Source organism: Pezoporus flaviventris, unplaced genomic scaffold, assembly GCF_033815535.1.
Source record: "Pezoporus flaviventris isolate CSIRO_AGI_PZ_B2104156 unplaced genomic scaffold, CSIRO_AGI_Pfla_v1 ptg000007l, whole genome shotgun sequence".
Lineage (NCBI taxonomy): Eukaryota > Metazoa > Chordata > Aves > Psittaciformes > Psittacidae > Pezoporus > Pezoporus flaviventris.
In genome coordinates, this window is record NW_026892555.1 from 57,179,940 (window position 1) to 57,198,461 (window position 18,522).

The 18,522-nt window shown below is 39.2% G+C and overlaps 1 protein-coding gene across 1 annotated transcript in view; it reads left to right on the forward strand.

Moving 5' to 3' along the window:
- DOK6 (docking protein 6) overlaps window positions 1–18,522 on the forward strand; it is a 236,454-nt gene that overhangs the window by 161,169 nt on the left and 56,763 nt on the right. Inside the window, exon 6 of the mRNA XM_061448884.1 lies at window positions 14,972–15,110. Within this exon, the coding sequence (XP_061304868.1) occupies window positions 14,972–15,110 (139 nt within the window). The remainder of the gene's footprint in view (window positions 1–14,971; window positions 15,111–18,522) is intronic.

An 18,522-nucleotide genomic window follows, 5' to 3' on the forward strand; every position in this document is an offset into this window, starting at 1 on the left:
TATGTAATTATAATCTCTAAATACTTTCTGCTGATTTTCCATTCTTTTGTATGCTTTTCCTGTCCTTTTTCTTTATTATTTGATATGTGTGATTCTTTGTGATGATTTTGTTTTGCAGCACTCTCTTGTCTTTGTTTTTATCCACTTTTATCCACTTGTACCTTTTCCAACCCACTTACTTTTGTAATTGAAAGGACTGCCTTTTTTTATGTAACAAAATTCTGCAAAAAATATTTTGAGAGTCCTCAAGAAATTATCAAGCTGCTACTTACCTGAACACCAACTACAACTGATTTTAGCTATCAGGCTAATGAGGAACTCTTACAGAGAGTTTTCCTACTGCTGGAAGTACACAAGGATATCGTATACACAATCAAAGTTGGAGTCAGAGATGTCAGGTGAATGCAGTGCAAGTTGTTTGATCCATAACAGAACTGGTGCTGTTTGTATATTGGGAGAACAGGGAAAATCTGTCTACTTCACTTTTGCCTGGCTTATGTCAAAGAGGAAAAGTTAAAGTGAGTGGAAGTCATGTTTCCTCTGTAAATTACACAGCACATGTAGAAAACTGGTGGAAGGTAAATGAATGTTTTATACTTGTAGTGCAGTCTGTATATTTTCTGCAATTATTTTTGATTTCACATTACTATTGCACATCCAGATTACCACTGAAGATATTATTTGATCGCTTGTCTGTATACATGCTAGTTAAAGTTTAGACCAGGAATGTGGACTTCAGTTAAGATCTTCAGTTCTTACTGTCAGCAGCTGAAAAATACAACTCTTTTTTATTTATTTATTTTAATACAAGTCCCTGTCTTTTCTCATCCCTGGTGCTTTTGCCTATGCCAGGGGTTGCTGCCGTGGCAGGCTGCTCCCAAACTGGAGCTGACAACCTGCCAGTTTTGAGATTACTGTTGATGAGTCCTTGGATATCATTAGCATATGTTAATTACTCATTAGTGTATGTACATATCATGCCTGGTGTGTGTCTGGACAATCCTGTGTACCCATAATATTTGCATATGACTTTCTAAAACTTCCTTTGTGGCCACAAAGTGGTCAGAGCAGTAGCTCTAATACCTTGAAGATGGAGAAAGTGACATTGAAAGAAAACAGCAGTGTTTAGATCCCCATCACAATAAAATCGTACCTTACTGGAAGTTTCAGAGGAGAGGCGCTGACCATAAATGTTTTAAATGGTCAAAACCATTATTGATGGTGCATTTAAAAGGGAAGGGGAATTGGGAGCATGGGACAGGGAGGGAAAAGGGGGTGAACATTTGAAATGCCTTATTTTGAAGTATATGAAACTAAACATAGAGTACTCAGGGTGTTCCCTTTTTTATTTCTTTGCACTTTGTGTGTCCCGCTTTTAAAATGAGAGAATATAGTATTTGTTTTACATAAACTAGGAAAACTGATGTTTTGAATATATGTTATAATTGTCTAATTCACTTTTTTTTCCTGGTAATATGGTTTTAAACATGGCTCTGTATTAGTTCCTTAATACTTTTTACTTCTATTGTCTTGAGAGTATTCATCCATCAAAAATGTTAGTTATATTAGTTCATTCCTGTTCAGCCCTCCAGAAATTTTCCCACTTTATTTGGGTATATTTTGATCGAAATTATTAAAATGCAGGAAATATCTTTTTCTTATGCTTGCTGTCAAAATAAAAAGGAGAGCAATTGCACAAACACAGCATCTGTCTGCATCGTGTTAAGTGCAACGTGTTTCCAATAGCATTTAATACATAGATGACAGATTAATGAGTCCTTATAGGAAAAATACACTTGTAGGTCATTTCAAATGTGGTCCCATGTTAAATTCTTAGTATCATATTTGTTGGTGTGTGCAGATGCAAAGCCTCCTTTTACTTTTATTTTTAGGTTGAGCATGATAACTCCAAATATTGGCACCTTTATAACACTTTCCAATGCCATAGCTTCTAAGCACCCCAAGTTCCTCAAAGGTGAAGTAAAATGAACAGATAAATTTATGCAAATTTGTTCATTGGCTGTTACCGTGCTAACATCTGTTAACTGGCAGATGCCTTCTCCCACACCTCAAGTTCAGAGTTATGTCACATGGTGTTCAGAATTAATTCAGAGTAGCAAGTATCATCTGAGAGGATTTCCATCCATACCACCTTGAGCAAAAAGTAGTCCTGAATATAACAATGACTTTAGGGCTCCAAAAGGGAGCTTGTTGTAGCAAGCAGTGATGTGGTGCCACAAGGTTTTTGTATTATTACACAACCTTTTATTTTAATTAAGAATGGTTTTATTTGTGTTTTATATCTAACATTTTTGTGTTTGTCAAAGTCAATGGTATACATGTAGATTAATGGTGCTTCACAGGTGTTCTGCTAAATATGAACTGAATAATATTTTCATAGAATGTTTTTGTCTTCACTGGGGAATAATAGCTTTCAACAGGGTGCCAGATCTCTGTTAGCAAATGTCTGTATTTGAATATGTTCCTAGCTTCCAGGATTTGGAACATATATCTCACCCATTCAAAATAAGCTGAAAATTAATAGCCAATCCATGATAAGTGTAAAGGTTTAATTAAAGAAAAATTTAGCTGCTTGTAGTCTTTGCAATTTCTTCACTTTTCTGAGACTAAGCTTTTTCATGGTCTGTTTGTTGTACAGCCAATTGTAACTGCTGCTTCTGTGCTGAAATGTTAATATAGGAGTTCTTGATGTATCTTTCACAGAGCTGGTAAGAATAGATACTTGTCCAAGACACTGTTAAATAGTATTTCATCATTATCAGCAAGACCTGAATTTTACAAACTAACAGACCTAATTATCAAACAACATTTTTGTGTTTGTTCTATTACTTAAACTCGGAAATGCAAATGTCTTGTGTATTTAAGACCATGTCAACAATTGGGTTTATTACCCTCTCTTTAATAATTGATTTATTCTTTTTTCAAGAAAATGTTAAGGGGGCAAAAATCTTCATAAATTGGGTTTTACATATACATATGCATTTATTATCTACACTGATTTGTTAAATAATACGAACTGAATACTGACACAAGAGGGTAATTTACATGTGCAACCTAGAATCCTTCTTATAGGTGATAAAGCACAAACAACACAGTTCGATCTTCCTCATCAAAATGTCTTAAGTCATGTTTTATGAAGCTGGTCTGTAAGCAGGAAGGGGTGAAAAACGTAGTTATAGTCCTATTAAGGTATTTGGAATTCAACTTCTTAGACTCCAGAATAATGCTTTGCTTATTGTCTCTAGTTTAGTTTTTAACGTCTAGGATGTAGAAAAACTGAACCTCTCCACAGCATGTTTGCTGTTACGTATGGCTATATTTCATAATGTTAATCTCTACATTCTACGTTGTATGCATGACTTCTGCTTTTTTATACTGTAATGAGCATTGAGAATAATTTACTGCCTTTAAGTCTGCAGCAGTAGTTACATTTATTCTGATATATCAAAATAATTCATATAAATAAAGACATTTTAATGAGAAGAGATGGAAAGTTTTGTAGCAACCAAATAAAAGTGGTCTGAAATAAGTCCCTGACAGAATACTCCTTTTAATCAAAACTGAACCTCAGGAAAAAAAAAAAAAAAGAAATAAAATTTTTCCACTGTGTCTTATGATGAAAGGGGATTAACTCCATGGAAATGAATTAGAGAATTACAGTTACAGTGGACAATCATTGATATAATCCAGAAAAAGACATAGCTTGATTTCTTCACTTCCATTAAGCAAAAAATGGAAAGCCTCTGACATGCAGGAATCAGTTAGTGGCCCTGATATGCCCCACTAGTCTAAATTTGCTATCACAGAGTGCAGCACAGAAACAGTGATTGCAGAGGCAGCACAGGCAATGAGTAGAAAAAATATCACAAGAGGAATAATTATCACTAGTACTGTACAGAAATGTCTCCTATCTGACAAAACAAATAAAAGCATGTTTTCATGAGAAATTTTGTGTTTATATTATACTAATTAAATGGTCATTTGGTTTAGGCAGAAAAAGAAATAATCTTATCATGTAAAACCATTGTTCACACAAAACATGTCCCTTTTAGAGGAGATGCTTTTCTGTTCACGAAGACTTGAAAATACTAGTCATCAGACTGGCACCAAGAGTTTTGTTACTGTGACTGCAAATAATATTTTAAAAAGATGCGCAACTTAGAATCATAGAATCATAGAATAGTTAGGGTTAGAAAAGACCTTAAGATCATCTAGTTCCAACACCCCCTGCCATGGGCAGGGACGTCTCACACAAAACCATGCCAACCAAGGCTCTGTCCAGCCTTCCCATGAACACTGCCAGGGATGGAGCATTCACTACTTCCTGGGGCAACTTATTCCAGTGCCTCACCACCCTTACAGTAAAGGACTTCTTCCTTATATCCAATCTAAACTTCCCTTGTTTGAGTTTTAATTTGTTACCCCTTGTCCTATCACTACAGTCCCTAATGAAGAGTCGCTCCCCAGCATCCCTATAGGCCCCCTTCAGATACTGGAAGGTTGCTATGAGGTCTTCACGCAGCTTTCTCTTCTCCAGGCTGAACAGCCCCAACTTGCTCAGCCTCTCTTCATACTGGAGGTGCTCCAGTCCCCTGATCATCCTCGTGGCCCTCCTCTGGATTTGTTCCAACAGTTCCATGTCCTTTTTATGTTGAGGACACCAGAAGTGCACACAATACTCCAGGTGAGGTCTCACGAGAGCAGAGTAGAGGGGCAGGATCACCTCCTTTGACCTGCTGGTCACGCTCCTTTTGATGCAGCCCAGGATACGGTTTGCTTTCTGGGCTGTGAGTGCACACTGAAGCTGGCTCATGTTCATTTGCTCATTGACCAACACCCCCAAGTCCTTCTCCGCAGGGCTGCTCTGAATCGCTTCTTTGCCCAACCTGTAGCTGTGCCTGGGATTGTTCTGACCCAGGTGTAGGACCTTGCATATGTCATGGTTAAACTTCATGAGGTTGGCGTCAGCCCACCTCACAAGCGTGTCAAGGTCCTTCTGGATGGCATTCCTTCCCTCTAGCATTATCAACCGAACCACACAGCTTGGTGTCATCGGCAAACATGCTGAGGGCACACTCAATCCCACTGTCCATGTCAGTGACAAAGATGTTGAACAAGACCAGTCCCAACACTGATCCTTGAGGGGCACCACTCGTTACTGGTCTCCAGCTGGACATTGAGCTATTTACCACAACTCTTTGCATGCGGCCATCCATCCAGTTCTTTATCCACCAAGTGATCCATCCATCAAATTGATGTCTCTCCGATTTAGAGACAAGGATGTCATGCAGGACAGTGTCAAACACTTTGCACAAGTCCAGATAGATGACATCAACTTCTCTACCCCTGTCCATCATTTCTGTAGCCCCATCATAGAAGGCCACCAAATTGGTCAGGCAGGATTTCCCCTTAGTGAAGCCATGCTGGCTGTCACCAACCACACAAATTGACTTGGAAAGTAATAAACTCCTCCAGAAAATACTGGAGGAGGACTCCTGGGTTCCTCTGAGTAATAAAATCCTAGCTACCTGATAGCAAATTGTCATCACTCATTTCCATCTGAGAACTGCAAAATGTTATCATAAGTGCAGCAGAAAAGCTGCTTTGGTGGCATGAGGGATCCTTTAGTTCTTTTAGTTGAAAATGCTGAGGATGACTCAAGAAATACAAGATCTGACCTTGAACAAATCTTCAGGGCTAAGCTCCATGACCAAGTTACTGAGCTGTATCACAGGTATGGTAATGTTATATGTTTCCTATATCAGCTCAGCCTAAATTCAAAGAGATTCCACATGTAAGAAATCTAATTTAAGATTCAACACTGCTATCTGTATCTCATGACCATGTGCAAGAACAGTGAAAAGCTAACCTACCTCATCTGAAGAGCAATAACATGGCAATAAAAGTTATGGAGAAATGTCTGTCACCAGCAATTAGTAGATATCATGCATAATTACTTTTTCATGTTGTATATTCTCGACAGTAAATGGCATCATTAAGGGGGGCAGGCAGATGCCATATATATGAGATAATTTTCATTATTTGCTTCTCAGATCATAAAATTGCCAGGACAGCTATTTGACATTCCAGATAAAACTGAAATGCTGATGGCAAAACATGGCAATCTAACTCATTATTTACATAGGGGTTGAGTAACAGGCCACACTCGGTCTGTCCGCTTGTTCTGGATGTTGCCCTTTATGCTGTGCTTCATGTTTACGATCTTCATTTCCCTGTCACAGATTTTTCAGAGGACATTTTCCCCACTTTCACTGACCTTGATCCAACTTTAGGTCTTTCTAACATCTGCTGTCAAAGTTCGCTACCTGAATATCACACTTTAGTGCACATTTTCCTTTCTTTGTCTTCTCTATGCTTCATCCATAGACCTTTCCTAGGTCCCATACATATCCTATTTATGTAGTTACCATTTTTCCTATTGATTACCCCACCAATTTTATCCCTTTTTTGTCTGCTTTATTGTAAGTTAGGATTCTTATCAATATTTCCTTATTTCTTCCTGTGTTTTTCTGCCCTTTCAACATAGAATCTGACTTATAATTTTATAAAAATATACTTAGTTTATTTTTCAGTTGTTTTGATGAGTATTCCTAGATGTAAAAGGAGCTTTTCATGTAAACATGCCCCTGCCACAAAGAGCTTGTTTGCTTTCCTAGCTTTTTTCATTTTCTCAGAAAAGAACAAGTTTGGGAGGAAGCAAGCTAGCATGTGTTTAAGGCTGGAATGAGTAAAGAATCTGGACCCTCAGGGGAGATTTGCATTCATTTTATAGTGAGGTCTACTGGTTACCTATCTTGTCTTTAATGTATGCTGTGTGTAATATCCTTGCACACAAACGGTACTTCTGTCAAAATAACTTAGCTCAAGTTGAGATAACAACAAACAAGGAAAAAATAAAAGTTAGGTATCCACAAGAGAGATATTGTTTGTGTATCTCCACTGATAATCCAATTAAATTGGAATAAAAATTGCTAGTTTCCACCATATTTTAGAAAATCTAAACTGTAGCAACACAAGAAATAAGTGTCTCAGTTCAGAGTTAAAAATTGCATACCAATTAATTTTTTTCCACAGCTTCAGGACTGTAAAGAAAGGGTCTTTTATATACCATTTGCCTTGTGACAGTATGAAGTCTGGTTCCACACGTGCCATCTGACCACCTTCATCAAGTGATCTTCTCCTCTCTCCTTCCATCTTCCACTGATGTGGGAAGGAATGGGAAGATTCAGTTCATGAACAATTGGCTTCGAGACTGGTGCTACAGGCAGGGCTTTGGATTCTTTGATAACGGCTGGTTTTATAGGGCACCAGTCTGGACAATGACAAGTGAGAAAGGTTTGTCTCACAGAGGGAAAAGGATGCTGGGGCACGAATTAGCAGGGCTCATTTGGAGAGCTTTAAACTAGATTCGAAGGGGGATGGGGTTGTAGCTGGGCTTGCCCCAGTGGGGCAGCGCTCCAGAATTAATGAAGACTGGGAGGCCTCCTACAATCCTAGGGTGAAATCGGTGTGCTCAGCTCGCTCCCTGAAATGCCTGTACACCAATGCGCGCAGCATGGGAAATAAGCAGGAGGAGTTGGAAACCTGTGTTAAGTCAGGAGACTATGATCTGGTGGCAATTACAGAGACGTGGTGGGACAGCTCACATGACTGGAATATAGTCATGGAGGGCTATGTCCTTTTCAGGAAAGACAGGCCAGCCAGGCGGGGTGGTGGGGTTGCTCTTTATGTGCGGGAGGAACTACAGTGCACCGAGTTCTGTCCAGGGACAGATGACGAGCGAGTTGGGAGTCTGTGGGTGAGAATTAAGGGGCAGGCTGGCAGGGGGGATACTGTTGTAGGTGTCTGTTACAGACCACCGGATCAGGGTGAGGAAGTTGACGAGGCCTTCTACAGGCAGCTGAGAGCGGCCTCACAGTCACAGGCCGTGGTCGTCGTGGGGGATTTTAACTTCCCTGATGTTTGCTGGAAGGACCACTTGGCAACCCAGCCACAGTCCAGGAGGTTCCTCCAGTGTATGGGTGATAACTTCCTCCTGCAAATGGTGGATGAGCCGACCAGGAGAGGAGCGCTGCTGGATCTCATCCTCACTAACAAGGAGGATCTGGTTGAAGCAGTAAGGGTTGAGGGCTGCCTTGGTTGCAGCGACCACGAGATGGTGGAGTTCAGGATCTTGTGTGGCAGGACTAGTGGAATACCAAGTAGAATTGCAACCCTGGACTTTAGCAGGGCAAACTTTGGCCTTTTCAAGCAATTGCTAGGGGAAATCCCATGGGCAGGGCTGCTTGAAGGTAAAGGGACCCAAGATAGTTGGTTGACATTCAAGGACTGCTTTTTCCGTGCTCAAGATCGGAGCATCCCGACACGTAGGAAGTCAAGGAAGAGGGCCAGGAGACCTGTGTGGCTAAATAGGGAATTGCTGGGTATGCTCAAGTGGAAGAGGAGAGTTTACAGGTCATGGAAGGAGGGGCTGGCCACTTGGGAGGAATATAAGGCTGCTGCTAGAGGATGTAGGAAGGCAGCTAGGATGACTAAGGCCTCCTTAGAATTAAACCTGGCGAGAAGGGTCAAGGACAGCAAAAAGAGGTTTTTCAAATACATGGCATATAAAACTAACACCAGAGGCAATGTAGGCCCACTGATGAACGGGATGGGTGCCCTGGTGACAGAAGATACAGAGATGGCAGAGTTACTGAATGCCTTCTTTGTCTCTGTCTACTCTGCTGCAGGCAGTCCTGAAGAGCCCTGTACCCCTGAGACCTTAGATGAAGTCAGGTCAATGGAGCGGTTTGCCTTAGTCGATGAGGAATGGGTTAGAGACCAGTTGAGCAATCTGGACATCCATAAATCCATGGGTCCAGATGGGATGCACCCGCGGGTGCTGAGGGAACTGGCGGAAGTCATTGCTAGACCACTCTCCATCATCTTTACCAAGTCTTGGGAAACGGGAGAGGTGCCTGAGGACTGGAGGAAAGCAAATGTCACTCCAGTCTTCAAAAAGGGCAAGAAGGAGGACCCGGGTAACTATAGACCGGTCAGCCTCACCTCCATCCCTGGGAAAGTGATGGAACACCTTATCCTTGGTACCATCTTAAGGCATATCAAGGATAAGAAGGTTATGAGGGGCAGTCAACATGGCTTCACCAGGGGGAAATCATGTTTGACCAATCTCTTAGCCTTTTATGAGGAAATAACACGGTGGATGGATGATGGCAGAGCGGTGGATGTGGTCTACCTTGACTTCAGCAAAGCATTTGACACAGTCTCCCACAGCATCCTCACGGCTAAAATGAGGAAGTGTGGACTGGATGATCAGGTAGTGAGGTGGACTGCGAACTGGCTGAAGGAGAGAAGCCAGAGAGTTGTAGTCTATGGGGCTGAGTCTAGTTGGAGGCCTGTAACTAGTGGAGTGCCTCAAGGGTCAGTACTGGGACCGGTATTATTTAATATATTCATCAACGATTTAGATGAGGGAATTGAGTGTACTATCAGCAAGTTTGCTGATGACACTAAGCTGGGAGGAGTGGCTGACACGCCAGAAGGCTGTGCTGCCATCCAGCGAGACCTGGACAGGCTGGAGAGTTGGGCAGGGAATAACTTGATGAAATATAACCAGGGAAAGTGTAGAGTCCTGCATCTGGGCAGGAACAACCCCAGGTTCCAGTATAGGTTGGGGAACGACCTGTTAGAGAGCAGTGTAGGGGAGAGGGACCTGGGGGTCCTAGTGGACGACAGGATGACCATGAGCCAGCACTGTGCCCTTGTGGCTAAGAAGGCCAATGGCATCCTGGGGTGTATTAGAAGGGCGGTGGTTAGTAGGTCAAGAGAGGTCCTCCTTCCCCTCTACTCTGCCCTGGTGAGACCGCATCTGGAATATTGTGTCCAGTTCTGGGCCCCTCAGTTCAAGAAGGACAGGGAGCTGCTGGAGAGAGTCCAGTGCAGGGCAACGAAGATGATTAAGGGAGTGGAGCATCTCCCTTATGAGGAAAGACTGAGGGAGCTGGGTCTCTATAGTTTGGAGAAGAGGAGACTGAGGGGTGACCTTATCAGTGTCTATAAATATATAAAGGGGGAGTGTCACGAGGACGGAGCCAGGCTCTACTCAGTGGCAAACAATGATAGGACAAGGGGTAATGGGTACAAACTGGAACACAAGAGGTTCCACTTAAACTTGAGAAGAAACTTCTTCTCAGTGAGGGTGACGGAACACTGGAGCAGGCTGCCCAGGGAGGTTGTGGAGTCTCCTTCCCTGGAGACATTCAAAACCCGCCTGGACGCATTCCTGTGTAACATTATCTAGGTGTTCCTGCTCCGGCAGGGGGATTGGACTAGATGATCTTTCGAGGTCCCTTCCAATCTCTAACATACTGTGATACTGTGATACTGTGATCAGCAAATAAGCACTACATGTCTTCATTTCTGGGCCTTGAAGTATCTGAGTAATCAGCTTCACTGTTTAAAGGAAATAATTTTTCACTCATCAGGTGCAGACTATGGAACAGCAGTTACATCCAGTTTGGTACTGTTAAATTTTAGCACTCTGATTACTGGACAACACCTATTCATGATATGTTCTCATTTAAAAAAAATAAAGTTCCTTTTTATTCAAAGAACTGTAAATGTTAAACTAGGGTACCAGCTAGTTATCATGTATTAGCTATTAATAGCCATAATTACTAATAATAAACATTTTAGGTTGTTTTTTTCAGGGCCTACTTAACGATCTTTACCTTTTTAATGAATCATTTGCATGTAACTTTACATACTTTTGAGTATACGACAGCCATTATTTCTTTACTGCTAAACTACTTGTGGGTAAAAAGAAGCCGTTCAAATACATTAAAATTTAGATTTAGATATATGAAGAACTATTTTTTTTCTGGTTACAATGATCATTTATCCTTTATTTTAAAACAATGCCTTATAGAAAATAATGTTTCTATGCATCTTAGTTTTCAGACAACCTTCATTATTGTGAAAATGAATTTTACCCTTAACTGAAGTAGTGAAATGAAGCTGAGATGTCAAATTCCTGTCCTCTTATGCAGTTGCTGAATATTGCACCATTAAACTTTCAAAATATTTCAACTATGACAGGAGAGCATGAACCTCTAATTGGCAAAAGGTGCCGCTCATAAATGGTAGTCAACAGTTTCCTTTTTGAAGGGAATTCTACGAGGTAAATATATAATTAATATATAGTCTTGATTCTGCTCTAAAAGATGAAGTTACTGTACTGACCAGTGGGAAACCTCACAGGAAGTTGGGAAATGCTGAAAAAAATCTGGCAGTACTGATGGGAAAATCTCTTTGGCCTGAACAGAAGCTCTACCTTTGAGTAAAAGCAAGAACTTTCACTGTTGATCTCTTTCACCAGTTTCTGGGCCACAAGCTCTCATGTTCTTCCTATTCCTTACTCTGGCTCTTGAGCCAGATCTGCTAATGATGATTGTGAAAAGCTATGCAAGTATTTTAAGAAGTAAAACTTATTATTGGTTTACCTGCTAGTTTTGTTATCTGCCCAGTTATATCAATCTTTAATAACATAGAAAAAAATGCACTCTCCTATTTCTGTCAAAGCACTTGATACATTTTAATGTATTGAATCCTTAAATATCCTAAAGCATAGGTTAATAACATTCCTGTTTTAAAGTTGGAAAACACAGAAATAGACAACCTAATATCAGCACTTTTCAAGCGTCCACAGACAGTTAAGTCTCTCATAGAAAAATTTAAGTATACAAAATCAGTGAAGTTTCTTGACAGTGAAGGTCATACTGAGTTGGTAGACCTGTGGTGCATAACTGCAGCAGCATCAGGGGAAGAAGAGGCCCACATCTTTGTTGTGTCTTTTCTCTAAAGTGATTATAGGTTGTACAAAAGTTATGAAGATGTTAATAAATTAGCAGCTGAACAATCATATCTGCACTAAACATAGAAAAAAAATATTTACCTTCAATTATTTTATTTTTACTCATAATAAAGCAATGCATTATCAAGGCTAAACCTGAAACTGTAGCTTTAAATGGACAGTTACCTGGCAGCAGAGAAGGCTGTAAAGAAAAGAGTTTCTTTGTTTTTCTGGCTATATTTTGACTGTAAATAGAACAAGCCAAGAATTGCGCTTCAACTTATGGGCTTGTCCATTCCTGTACCCAGATAAGTAAAAGGCCTTTGTTTTTTTTGGCAAAACTCTTAAGCTTACAAGAGCACACTTACCCCTTTGCCTGGCCCCATCTCCATCATGCTTTAGAGTGCTTCTATTTTAGTTTGTTTCCTTGCCCTAGAAAGAAAGACTGAAGCTAACCCTAAAACATGCAACTGATCTTCGTGTCATAACTAGAATAGAACTGAACAGGAAATAGAAAATAATAGAACAGAAAAAAAAAGAACAGAACAGAAAAAAGAACAGACTAGAACAGAAAGGAGAAGGAAAGGGAAAGGTGAAAAAACTAAAGGGAAAGGAAAAGGGAAAGAAGGGAAAGGGAGGAGAAGGAGAGAGAGGGAGAGGGAATAGGAGAAGAAAGGGAAAAGAAGGGAAGACAAGGCAAAGGAAGGGGGAAGGAGAAAGGGGAAGGGGAAAAGGGAAAAGGAAAAGAGGAAAGGAAAAAGGGAAGGAGAGGAGGCAAGGTGAGAGGGAAAAAGAAAAAGAAGGAGAAAGAGAAGGAGGAGAGGGATTGGCTGCATGTATGTCATCCATCATTAGCCAGGGAAGCCCACAGTGCAGACACAGGGAGGCTGTCATCTATGATTTTCCAGCATTTCTTTGACATGTCCACCACAGTCACCCATTGCTGTGGGGAAACAGGCCCCTGCAGTGCTGTCCTGTGCAGTGGGTGAGGTGCTGGGGCACCTCCACAGCCTGCACTGCTGGCTCCACGCATGGCTCGTGAAGGTGGTACAGACCCTAGTCTGATCAGCAGTGGTGGCAATTAGGTTTTGCTCTGTCAAAACACACAGCTTATCTCCTGAATCTTAATCATGCCCCATTTCCTGTTTCCTTGTTTTTATCCCTGTAGGATTTTTCATCCTCTGGAACCAACAAAGAGATCATATTTTGCTTCAGTTTCTGAAGCCTTCTAATTTTTTCCAGACTTTCCATTTCACGCTGTTTGAATTTTATTAAGATCTCTTTGCACAAAAGGAGAGTACCAGCTATATGATGCCCTGAGGGATCTGAAAAGCTGTTGCCGTAATGTTGCAAAACTCTGGAGACATTTTATTTCTACCAGAAGCTCTTTGGAGGACTGTGGCAAAGGATATAAAGTATCTTAAATATTCACAGCAGGGATATTGATCTCTGTTGGAATTTAATAAAAAAGTTGGAGTTTTTTTTAATCTATTAATCAGTACATCACATTAATACTGATCAAATAATTCCTGTATCCAAAATACATTGTATTTTCTCTACATCTTGGGATGGAGAAGACTATTTTCATTCCAGAATTATGGATAATCTTCATATGGATAATATTATGAATCATCTATTCTTAAGACTATGACTTTCTTTTCCACACCTCATTACTAAGTATTTTCACCAGGTAGTTTCCAGAAGCACCTCTCTTTTCTCTGTTTCCGCCTTCAGTACTTTCTGTTCTTCTCACACGTAGCTATGCATAAGTTCTTTATAGGAGTCTCACAAAAGCATGTCTCCTCCAATGACAGACAAAGATTTTGTAAGTGTTAATAAGGTTTTATCTTCAGTGGTCAGCCTTGAAATCAAAAGCAACTGCTGAGCTCTCAGTACTCTCTTCTGTAGCACAATAGTCCTGTTCAACCGAGTTTTGAAATAAAATTTTGTGGGAAGCTGTATTGTAATTTGACAAAAAAATGTCTCATGAAAAGCATTATTCTATTTTCAAGAAACTGTAATATGATAGTGTGTGCATGTAACATAGCCAGAGACATATTCAAATGATTATTTAATTAAAATATCATAGATCTATATGTTCATTTGATGGGAAAACATTTTTAAAATTCAATGTATGAATAATCATACAGAATCTGGGGTGTAAACTGTAAAGATATTGTTATTTAAAAACCTGCTAGAATGTTAGACTACTCAGGACACATTTTTCTAAAATGCTCAGCAATTTGCCTCCTGATTTCTGTGTGAAGGTCATTCAATAACCTAACATTGTTGTCTCTTCCCATTTGCTGTATTTCCCAGCCCTCTTTGTCATTGCATTACCATGTACCACTTTTCTTCCACAGAATAATGCTACATCGATATCACAGATAAGGGTAACAGCAGTTGTTCTTTCAAAAGAAGAAATTAAATTTTTTTTTTCTGGGATTTTTTTTTCACTATTTAATCTTCTTTTACTATAGAAATACTCTTCCTATTGTCAAATAGACTGAATGGCTTTTGTAAGTATCAAGGTAGCTTTAGACACTGCCTCACATAACTGCACTAACAGAGACAGTTATAATTTAACCCTCTTAATGCTGTCTTTCATTACTTAAAATGTCTTTCATAATCACTTCTTTGTAGCAATTAACCATAACATTTTTATTTGGTCACTGTTCTCTTCAAATATCAGCTTTTCTAAGTCCTGATGTGCTTTACACTTCTGGCTGGAATTGGTTTAGAGAATAAAATTTTGCTCCCTCTTACATGTGCAGACATTTTAAACAATGCTGGAAATAGCTGACTGTATTCAAGTTTTTATTCTATGCTAAAACTTCTTTCTCACTACCCAGATGATGATTAAAACTGAATTTAAAGGTTATGTTCATGAAGTTCAGCACATCTGCTGTAATATGCCTCTCTTCAATGGTAAAAATAACTGCAGATGCTCAGAATTCCAGAGTTTAACTACAAAAGCTGGAATTTCCTACTGCAAGGTGTGCACTTTTTGTAATAGTTAGATAAAAATTACATAATGCTCATTTTTTTACTTTCCATTCTGTTTAAATCTCACTACAGGATGTGTGACACAGGAGAAGGGCTGTTCACCTTTCAGACACGAGAAGGAGAAATGATATATCAGAAAGTCCATTCCGCAACACTGGCAATAGCAGAGCAACATGAAAGATTAATGATGGAGATGGAGCAGAAAGCAAGGGTAAGCCCTTTTCACTGATATCTTTAAACTTATTAAAAAAGTTTAAACTTTTTTTAAACTTCATTAAAAACTGGTAATGAACAAAAGAAGTGTGGAGTAATGGCATTCCATGGATTCATCTGTAATGACAGTATTAGCTGTGTACAAAGACAACAGATATTTTTGAATTCATGCTATTTCATGGTCAGGGATTTTCAGTAAGCACTATATAATGATTGTTGTTGATGTGTTTTTGGTCCGGTGAGTGCCATAAGCTATGCAGAAGCTGTGGGTGGTGTAAGAGAAGCTGAAAAATCTGTTGATTTTATACTTCAACTAGTAAGCTAATGGTGTTTGGTTTTGAAATTTACTTCATTTATGGAGGTCTCTGGACACAAAAATTCTGTTTCAGAATATTAAGTGATGATACATTCATTTTTATGCTAAGAAATCTGTTGCTGAAGCCAAGTAAAATGTTAGAGAGAGGCATGAGAAGAAACTAAGCCTTTCCGTTTACCTTTGAAAGGGCACGGACTGGAAGCAAAAATGTTATGCGGCAGATAATTTTAGTGTGAGGTGTCCCTGCCCATGGCAGGGGGCTGGAACTTGATGATCTTAAGGTCCTTTCCAACCCTAACTATTCTATGATTCTATGATAATATAGTACCAAGTCTGCTCCATTGTCATCGTGAGCAGAAGCTCAGTTAGTTTAGTAGTCAGTCATGTACGCACTTTTATCTTCTGCCCATTTCCCCTTCAAATTATAACACTGGGAAAAAGACCTGAAGTATGGTATCATTTGTGACTGGCGTAGGTGTGGGTTTGAGTTAGTTATTGGTTTTATTGACATTAAAGCAGACTAGATTTTATTCAAATACTACAACAAAGTGGACAATGCTCTTATGTGTTTGGGAAAAGAATTAATTTGTGCCAATGCTAGTACTTCAGTTGAGATTCTTTTCAGGGAAATTGTTATCTGTATATTCACTTCTTTTGTTATCTTTCTTTTTTTTTGATGGATCAGTGTAATACAGATGGCAATTTTATTTTGCAGCTGTTTTGCAGAGGAGGGGGCAATTGGAGTGTTCAAGACCAGGTTGGACAAGGCCTTGGGTGATATGATTTAGTGTAAGGTGTCCCTGCCCACGGCAGGGGGGTTGGAACTAGATGATCTTAAGGTCCTTTCCAACCCTAATTATTCTATGATTCTATAATTCTATGATTGTACAGTTTCAGTATAACAAATTAATTAAAAAAACATTGACCGGCTTTCTATTTACAATATCATATTTTGTACTGTTGTGTTATCTGTATGCAAATGTCAGCAGTTCTGGTTTTATCATCTGAATAATATGCCTTCTTACAAACCTCTTCTCTTGCCCCTTCCATGTGCCCCTGGGGTTTTTTGTTTGGGTTTGGGTGGGCTTTTTTGTGTTGGTTTTTTTTTGTTGTTGTTGGGGGGTGTTAATATAATTTAGAAATCTGATCATATTGTTAGTCTTGGAATTACAGAAGAAAAAAGTGTTAGCCTCAAAACCAGCATGTATCCCCACTAACTGTAGCCAGGTGTTAAGCATAGAAGATGCACATCTGAGTCTCTAACAGCCAGTTCTATCACCACTCTCCAGTCCCCAGTCTGGGCTGCAAGATTTTTCCACTACCTTTCTGTTAGCTTAGGTGCTTATCTGACTCAGTGGGTCAATTCAGCTTTCTAATCTGGAAAACCAAAACAAAACCCTACTTAAAAGGAATAGGATACTGCAGGGTTACTGAGATAAATTGGGTTACAAAGGCAGCAGTAAACTGTTATATCTTCTCAGTTGTCTTGTCCTGAGGAGAGAATGAAAAAGAGTCATTCACCCTCAGTAAATGCTGAGTACCCTCCTTGGAATCAGTAGATGATGTTGGTTTTGGTGATCTTTTTTTAAACTCTTTCAGATAAAAAAGTTTAAAAGGTACTTTTCACAAGCCAGCATATGAGTACAGTTGGTTTCAGGAGCACTTGTCTGCCTAGCCTCTACACCAGGATGCAATGATTACCAAAACATTTTCATCCCTAATGCCAGCTTTGATCTTCTGCCACTCAGCCTCCACTGGAAACACTCCTGATGTAACTTCTTCACCCACTGTTGTTCAAGTGCATAACATGGGGAGTTAAGGGCTGTAGATTTCTCATGTTATGACTATGCATATGAGGGAGGCTAAGGAAATAGTCATACCTTTCTAACCTTATAAATTACTTCTTTCAAGAGCTGCCAGTAAAAACCTATAATGTAATCTGAAATATATAAAAACTTACAATGTGTAAAACAATAATTCTAAATAACGTAGCACTAAAGTTGATGTTAAGCAACTGAAGTTAATCAAATGTCAGTAAAACTGAAGTATAAATGCATGAAGCAAATATAACGGCACAAGTTTCATAACTTATTGTTGTAGGAAATTTTCCATGGCACTTGTTTTGCTTTAGACAACAGAGCTGTAAAAATAATGCTATTTAGACTGTGATCCTTTAAACATTTGCAAGAAGATAAACACCTTTATGGACATTGCATAATATTTTTTTCGCATCATCATTATTTACAAGTCTTGTCTCTAATATTCAACTTAATGTAAGTGAAGGAGTCATCATGATAGTTTTCTGACATTTAAAACAGATATTATCAATCAGTTTATATGTTTAAAAAAAAAATGTTATTGGGGGGGAAGTAATAAGTGTGCCAAATAAGACACATATCAGGCAATGCAACTGGGCTTAAGGTGAGGTTTAAGAGGAAGGTGGCTGAGAAATAAGCCTGGGAGTCATTTAATCTTTCTTTTAATCTGGAACAGATTGAGGAGGGTAACAATGGATGGGTCTGAGGATAAATATAAATTACAGGGTGTCAGACACAGTATTAACAGGCATGTAAATAGAATGAAGAATATTACTATAAATTATCTCAGAATCAGAAAAGAAACAAAAATAATCTGAGTCTGGATACAGTAACAGCATTAGTGTCATAATGAACTTTTAATTTAGCTTTGTCATGTAAGTCTGTAATATGTATTTCTTCATCTATTTTTAACCTGATCACAACACAAACATATACTTATCGAAACATTACAGGATCAAACATCATCAAGAAATATGTCAAGCATTTTAAATTTTCAATTTAAAATTATGGTTTCAAATTGAAGTATCCCACCATTGCCAGTGCATCTCCAGAACTTCGTCTGGTTTATGGCTATTTATGTCTTTGTGCAATGGTATGCCTATCACTTATTATTTTCAAGTTGTAAAGTATGGGAAAAACAGAAAGACACAAGTGGATGCTGCCAGCTCAATGAATATAAAATATATTTAGTTAAAATATACATCTTTTGGGCTCCATTTCAGTACTACAATTTACTTACTATGACAAAGCTCTTTTATGTTCTAATTTTGCCTGAG